This window comes from Xenopus laevis, chromosome 1L (assembly GCF_017654675.1).
Source record: "Xenopus laevis strain J_2021 chromosome 1L, Xenopus_laevis_v10.1, whole genome shotgun sequence".
Lineage (NCBI taxonomy): Eukaryota > Metazoa > Chordata > Amphibia > Anura > Pipidae > Xenopus > Xenopus laevis.
In genome coordinates, this window is record NC_054371.1 from 530,723 (window position 1) to 539,176 (window position 8,454).

At 44.4% G+C, this 8,454-nt stretch overlaps 1 protein-coding gene across 1 annotated transcript; it reads left to right on the forward strand.

The window, feature by feature from the left end:
• Positions 1-253: 253 nt before the first annotated feature.
• mogs.L (mannosyl-oligosaccharide glucosidase L homeolog) lies at positions 254-8,207 on the forward strand (the record flags this gene model as incomplete). Its single annotated transcript, NM_001127857.1, is given in 4 exon segments — positions 254-585; positions 960-1,177; positions 5,436-5,617; positions 6,072-8,207. Coding segments are annotated over 4 exon segments (2,481 nt in total). The 3' UTR covers positions 7,831-8,207.
• Positions 8,208-8,454: the final 247 nt, after the last annotated feature.

Genomic DNA, 8,454 nt, shown 5'->3' on the forward strand with positions numbered 1-8,454 from the left:
CAACTGCATCTGAGTTGTTTCATTTAAACTTCATTGTGCTAATGTACAGAACCAAAATTAGAAATAGAAGTTGTCTGTCCAAAGATTTATGGACCTTACTGTGCCTGTGTGTATCTTACTATATAACCGTATGTATCTGTGAGTGTGTGTATATACGTATATAATATCAGTATGTATCGGGGGGGTATATATAACAGTGTATATATATATATATGTGAATGGGGTGTGTGCCTCCTGACTTCTCTTCCCCCCCAGGTGGCAACATGGGCCGAGAGCGCAGGCGGCACACTGGGACTGACCAAAGACCACTCCCACCTCCAAGGAAGGCCCCTCCCCCTGAGCGGGACTGGACTCGTGTGCTGCTTTTGGCTATTGTATCATGTGCCATAGGACTTAGTGCGTTTGCTTACAGTGGCTACATTAAGTGGAGTCTGGCAGTCAGAGTGGTCACTCTTCACCCCTCCCCACCAATCTTAGCCCCCAACAGCAGCTCCCCAAGCCTTTCCCCCAACATGTTCTGGGGCTCATACAGACCACAGGTCTACTTTGGAATGAAGACTCGGAGCCCTCATTCTGTGGTTACAGGTGAGACATTTTACTACTTCTTATCCATATCCCCCATCCTGTGGCCCCCCCTCTTGCCTTGTACCCCTGCCCACTCTCTGGCCCATGATATGAATGCCCCTCATCTCATACAGCCCTGGCTTTTATCCCTGCCCACTCTCTTTGTGCACTCACATCATACCCCGCCCACTCCGCCATGTGATTTTGTTGTTCCATGGTGGGTGCAAGGCCAAGTTGAATGTGGCTCCCTTACTTGCCTGACGGCGCCAGTGCTACTCCTTTAGTGCATTTGCCCTCCTGTATCACATGATTCCTTATTATAAGGTAGGAGTGGCCTGTAGAGATGTAATCATAGGCTGATCCCTCTCGTTTGCTTGCTTATTGCCTTGGTGCAGGCTTGATGTGGATGTCTCAGGCAGGTGCCCCCTCACTACGGCACACTTGTGAGCAGGGTGATGGCCTTGCACGTTATGGGTGGCTCATGCACGATGGAGAGAACTTTGGGATCCAGGAAATCCAAGATGGTGGGTTCACACTAAGTACTGAGTTTGTGAAGAGACCAGGGGGTGACCATGGAGGAGACTGGAGCTGGAGGATCCGAGCATCCCCGGAGGTGAGACTATGCTATTGTATGTGTGAGACTATGGTATTGTATGTGAATAGTGGTGCACAATAACTGCAAATCACAATCACAAAATCCACAAGTACCAAGAGGTACTTCATTGCTCCTTAAGCTCCTCCCTCCTAACACATTTTACCTCATTGGACACTGAGAGGAGGTGTGGTTTCCCTTTTTATAACCAACAAGTATGAAATACACATGCGACAGGGCACAGATAGAAGCCATATGTCTTTCAAGTCCGGCCCCTTTCTTTAACTCTTTCACTGACATCACAACTTGTCCACATATTTGCTTCAGTCTATAATTGTGCAAAAAGCAAAAATCCAATATTTTTACTTTCTTTATACACATTCATGTGAGCAGTTCTGCTCTTACTACTTCTCTTAAACACTTACACAATAATGCAAGGTGCACAATAAGGTGAAATATCTATTTTCCTTTTATTATTGTATTTGTTTGTTGTATAATGAATTTATGTATTCTGCTGTATGCAACACTTTTATGGTGACTGTGCTTTGCACTCTCCTGCCTTACTACATACTCTTACACCTTATTGATGCACTCTCTTGCCTTACTACATACTCTTACACCTTACTGATGCACTCTCTTGCCTTACTATATACTCTTACACCTTATTGATGCACTCTCTTGCCTTACTATATACTCTTACACCTTATTGATGCACTCTCTTGCCTTACTACATACTCTTACACCTTATTGATGCACTCTCTTGCCTTACTACATACTCTTACACCTTATTGATGCACTCTCTTGCCTTACTACATACTCTTACACCTTACTGATGCACTCTCTTATGCCTTACTATATACTCTTACACCTTATTGATGCACTCTCTTGCCTTACTATATACTCTTACACCTTATTGATGCACTCTCTTGCCTTACTACATACTCTTACACCTTATTGATGCACTCTCTTGCCTTACTACATACTCTTACACCTTATTGATGCACTCTCCTGCCTAACTACATACTCTTACACCTTATTGATGCACTCTCTTGCCTTACTACATACTCTTACACCTTATTGATGCACTCTCTTGCCTTACTACATACTCTTACACCTTATTGATGCACTCTCTTGCCTTACTACATACTCTTACACCTTATTGATGCACTCTCTTGCCTTACTACATACTCTTACACCTTATTGATGCACTCTTTTGCCTTACTACATTCTCTTACACCTTACTGATGCACTCTCTTGCCTTACTATATACTCTTACACCTTATTGATGCACTCTCTTGCCTTACTACATACTCTTACACCTTATTGATGCACTCTCTTGCCTAACTACATACTCTTACACCTTATTGATGCACTCTCTTGCCTTACTACATACTCTTACACCTTACTGATGCACTCTCTTGCCTTACTATATACTCTTACACCTTATTGATGCACTCTCTTGCCTTACTATATACTCTTACACCTTATTGATGCACTCTCTTGCCTTACTACATACTCTTACACCTTATTGATGCACTCTCTTGCCTTACTACATACTCTTACACCTTATTGATGCACTCTCTTGCCTTACTACATACTCTTACACCTTACTGATGCACTCTCTTATGCCTTACTATATACTCTTACACCTTATTGATGCACTCTCTTGCCTTACTATATACTCTTACACCTTATTGATGCACTCTCTTGCCTTACTACATACTCTTACACCTTATTGATGCACTCTCTTGCCTTACTACATACTCTTACACCTTATTGATGCACTCTCTTGCCTTACTACATACTCTTACACCTTATTGATGCACTCTCTTGCCTTACTACATACTCTTACACCTTATTGATGCACTCTCTTGCCTTACTACATTCTCTTACACCTTATAGTGCAAGCTTGCATCACTGTGGCAGTGTTTAAGTGAAGTAGTAACAGTAGAATTACTCACATGTGTATCCATAAAGCTACAAGACTGGATTCTTGTTTTGCATGTTTTATGTATCATTGCACTATTATATACTCACACTGATATGTGGACAAGTTGTGATGATATTTGCTAAAGGTTCATTTGAGGAACCATTATTACAACTATTGTGAAGGGCCCATAAATACACACCAAAAGATGAGCGCTGGCTACGGCTGACCAATCACCTCACATTGTAACAATGCCACTAATTCATGTCTTAAAAAAAGGGTTAAAAACAGGGGGCGGAGGCTTCTATCTATGCCCTGTCATTTGTGTATTTCATACTTGTTGGATATAAAAGCCTATCATAAAGCGTCCTTTATGTGAGGAAGGAGGAGCTTAGGGAGCACTGAGGTACCTATACCCTTTTAGTACGGTTGGATAACTGTGTGATTGCACCAAATAAACATTGTGCGACTGCAGACTATTTGTATTACTGTATTATCAGGGTATGCACACAATCTACACGGGAATCTGGTGCCTCACTACTTGTTCTCATTGATTGTCACAATTACTGCAGCAATCCCCAATCCTGTGGCGCCCCCCCTTGCCTTGTACCTCTGACCCACTCTGACCCGTGATATCCATGCCCCTCCCCTCATCTCATACAGCCCTGGCCTTCTATTCCCTGCCAGGGATGCCCAAACTAGCCACAGCCCAGACCATCTGCAGGCCCCATTATTCACCATTATATCTCGTGTGTGTGTGTTCATCTGTATCCCCATTATTCACCATTATATCTCTTCTGTTCATCTGTAGCCCCCATTATTCACATTAAATCTCTTATGTTCATCTGTATCCCCATTATTCACCATTATATCTCTTATGTTCATCTGTAGCCCCCATTATTCACCATTATAGCTCTTATAAGCCCCATTATTCACCCTTATATCTCTTATGTTCATCTGTAGCCCCATTATTCACCATTATATCTCTTATGTTCATCTGTATCCCCATTATTCACCATTATATCTCTTATGTTTATCTGTAGCCCCCATTATTCACCATTATAGCTCTTATAAGCCCCATTATTCACCATTATATCTCTTATGTTCATCTGTAGCCCCATTATTCACCATTATATCTCTTATGTTCATCTGCAGCCCCATTATTCACCATTATAGCTCTTATAAGCCCCATTATTCACCATTATATCTCTTATGTTCCTCTTTAGCCCCATTATTCACCATTATAGCTCTTATAAGCCCCATTATTCACCATTATATCTCTTATGTTCCTCTGTAGCCCCATTATTCACCATTATATCTCTTATGTTCATCTGCAGCCCCATTATTCACCATTATAGCTCTTATAAGCCCCATTATTCACCATTATATCTCTTATGTTCATCTTTAGCCCCATTATTCACCATTATAGCTCTTATAAGCCCCATTATTCACCATTATATCTCTTATGTTCATCTGTAGCCCCATTATTCACCATTATAGCTCTTATGTTCATCTGCAGCCCCATTATTCACCATTATATCTCTAATGCTCATCTGTAGCCCCCATTATTCACCATTATATCTCTTCTATTCATCTGTAGCCCCCATTGTTCACCATTATATCTCTTATGTTCATCTGTAGCCCCCATTATTCACCATTATATCTCTTAAGTTCATCTGTAGCCCCATTATTCACATTAAATCTCTTATGTTCATCTGTATCCCCATTATTCACCATTATAGCTCTTATAAGCCCCATTATTCACCATTGTATCTCTTATGTTCATCTGTAGCCCTATTATTCACCATTATATCTCTTCTATTCATTTGTAGCCCCCATTATTCACCATTATATCTCTTCTGTTCATCTGTAGCCCCCATTATTCATCATTATATCTCTTATGTTCATCTTTAGCCCCATTATTCACCATTATAGCTCTTATAAGCCCCATTATTCACCATTATAGCTCTTATGTTCATCTGTAGCCCCATTATTCACCATTATATCTCTTAAGTTCATCTGTAGCCCCATTATTCACCATTATATCTCTTAAGTTCATCTGTAGCCCCACTATTCACCATTATATCTCTTAAGTTCATCTGTAGCCCCATTATTCACCATTATATCTCTTATGTTCATCTGTAGCCCCATTATTCACCATTATATCTCTTATGTTCATCTGTAGCCCCATTATTCGCCATTATATCTCTTATGTTCATCTGTAGCCCCATTATTCGCCATTATATCTCTTATATTCATCTGTAGCCCCATTATTCGCCATTATATCTCTTATGTTTGTTTGTAGCCCCCATTATAGGTCTTCTGTTCACATTTCATTTTCCACCCCAACAGGCTTCCAGCTCCTCGGGGCAGCTCGTGTCGCTGATGTTCTATGTAGCTACGGATGGACAGGGAACACTGACTCCCCATGTGGAAGGCAAAAGGCATGTGACCCATGTGACTGGGATGTCAGAGGAACTTGGCCAATTCACTCTACGTTTCCCTAAAGCAGAGGGAGGAGGCAGCCATATCAGGTATCCAGTTATCTCTACCTTCTGTTCCTCTTACCTTCTACAATCTCATAATAATGGCTGGCTAATCTCATGCACCCTACCATCTTGTCCTCAATGTTGCCTTGAATGCCTTATTTAGCTCATACAGCAGCTGTAGCGCACAGTTACTACTTCTTGCCTAGGAATCTAATAGGTTGCCTTGTGTCCCCTGTAAGGATAACTGAAAAAAAGCATCAGAGACTTTGTGTGTGTAAATAAAAAAAAAATTATATTTATATTGATCATATCTCCCTTCACTCTCTTCTCCAATGTAACCAATCATAACTTGCCTTTCCCCATAACTGATCCCTTCCATTCCCTTTATCAGCTTAGTCACTCTTCTCTGTACTTTCTCTATTTCATAACTGTGTGCTATTGTGTGTCAGTTATATGAATGGCTGTCCCTGCTAACAGTAGTATCTGTTCCTCCTCATAGTTACAACTACCTGAGCACCAGCTGCCCGGGGCTGCACACTGTGACAGATGTGGTACGCACCAGCCTTAGGGATCACTTCACTCACCCAACAGAGAGTGGGGGCACCCGTGGCAACAAAAGACGTTATTTTGGCCTTGATACCTACCAACCCCCACCGTTGCCCCCAGGTACCCCAACTCGTGCCCCCCACACACAGCTGGTAGTCCATCAGCTCACCCTGCAGCTCCCTTTGCAAGTAGAGGTTGTGTTTGAATCTGGTAGCTTCCAGCAGCGCTTGGGGCAACTCTCGGGGCTTTCTCTGAGCAAGGAGCTGGAGAGGCACAAGAGCAACATGGAGAATCGATTCAAGGGCATTTTCAGGCTTGAGGAAAAAGGATTCATTCCAGATCAAGTGGCATTTGCTCAGGCAGCGCTTTCCAACATGCTGGGTGGGATGGGTTACTTTTATGGCAGCTCCCTGGTGCAGTCGCCCCACAATCCAGAGCCTGTACTTTATCCAGCAGCACCTCTGTATACAGCTGTTCCATCTCGCTCTTTCTTTCCTCGTGGCTTTCTGTGGGACGAGGGATTCCATCTGCTGCTCATTGCCCGCTGGAGCCCTGCACTGGCCTGGCAGTCGCTGGTGCACTGGTTAGATCTTATGAATGCAGATGGCTGGATCCCAAGAGAGCAGATTCTGGGCTCCGAGGCTCGTAGCAAGGTTCCAGATGAGTTTGTCATTCAGAAGAGTGAGAATGCCAACCCACCGACGCTCTTCTTGGCTCTGAGACAGCTGCTGGCAAACAAAGAGACCGTGGGAGATGCCGTGCATTTGCTCCGACGAGCCTGGCCTCGGTTGCAGAGCTGGTATGACTGGTACAATGTTACCCAGGCCGGCTTGCTCCCTCACACTTACCGCTGGAGGGGTCGGGATAAAGACACCCTGCGCTTCCTCAATCCCAAGACTCTCACATCTGGGTTGGACGATTATCCACGGGCTTCCCATCCCTCTGAAGATGAGCGGCATGTGGATCTGCGCTGCTGGATGGCTCTGGCCTCTCAAGTCATGGCCGATATCTCGCAGCTGTTAGGTGAAGATGGGGGGCACTATCTCCATGACAACAGGATACTGACTGACAATGCTTTGTTACACCAGCAGCACTGGTCCGAGCGGCTTGGGGCCTATGCTGATTATGGCAACCATACACACAATACAGCACTCGAGTGGGTGAGGCCACGGGCAGCCCCAGGGCAGGACCCCAGAAGTCTTCCACCGCCTCAGTTAATTAGGGTTGTTAGGAAGCCGCCAAGGCTGCAGTATGTCGGCGCTTTGGGCTACGTCTCCTTTTTCCCCTTCTTCTTGCAGGTGCTGAACCCCAGTTCCCCCCACCTTGGCCGCCTTCTGGACCATATCAGAGACAGTGATAAAGTGTGGACTCCCTATGGAATACGTTCTCTGTCAAAGAGCAGCTCTTTGTACCTGCAACGTAACACAGAGCACGATGCCCCCTACTGGAGGGGCCCCGTGTGGATTAACATGAACTATCTGGCAGTTAGAGCCCTGTACTTGTACAGCCACATGGAGGGGCCACACAGGGACAGGTTAGCCAGCCTATACAGAGAGCTGAGGCAGAACTTGCTGGCCAATCTGTACCGCCAATACAAGGATACAGGTTTCCTATGGGAACAATATAACGATCAGACTGGCAAGGGTCAGGGCTGCTTCCCCTTCACTGGCTGGTCTTCCCTTGTGGTACTAATCATGGCTGAAGAGTACTGATGTCTGGAGTACTGACACCCGCTCCATATGCCAGGGCCTCTACTGTGTAACAAAGAGATTCAATATGTAATAGAACAGCACAATGGCAGCCATTGTTTTGGGAGGGTTGCAGTTGAAAGTTGCAGTCCAGCAAGCACTGTGAATGAAAAGCTGTACTTATTGCTGAGTAATGCCAGGCCAGCTCAGTGCCATGTACATATTTGGTTCTGTGTGTCACAATTAGGGCCCAAGTTTCACTAGAATGTTCACATTGCCCCTCTCTGGCATCCCACCAGCAAGTCCCACAAATTCTCCTTGATATCTGCTAAGGAATGGCACAGATGCCTCATACCTTGTACATTTCTAATCAAATAAAACCTGTGTTTTTTTTTTCCCTACAAAGTGAGTTTTGTGGGAAATGAGTGAGATGGGATTTGATCATCATGGACTCCTAGCAGCACCCTTACAGGTCAGCAGCACCCACCAGCATGTAGCCACAACCCTAGGAAGACATGCCCACCACATAGCGACCAGCAGGCAGCTCAACTCTCAGCAACTGTCACCCACAAGCACATAGCAGCACCCTGAGCCACTCCAACAGACAGGCAAGCGCATGCTCTGCAACATCAAGCAGTAGATTTCACT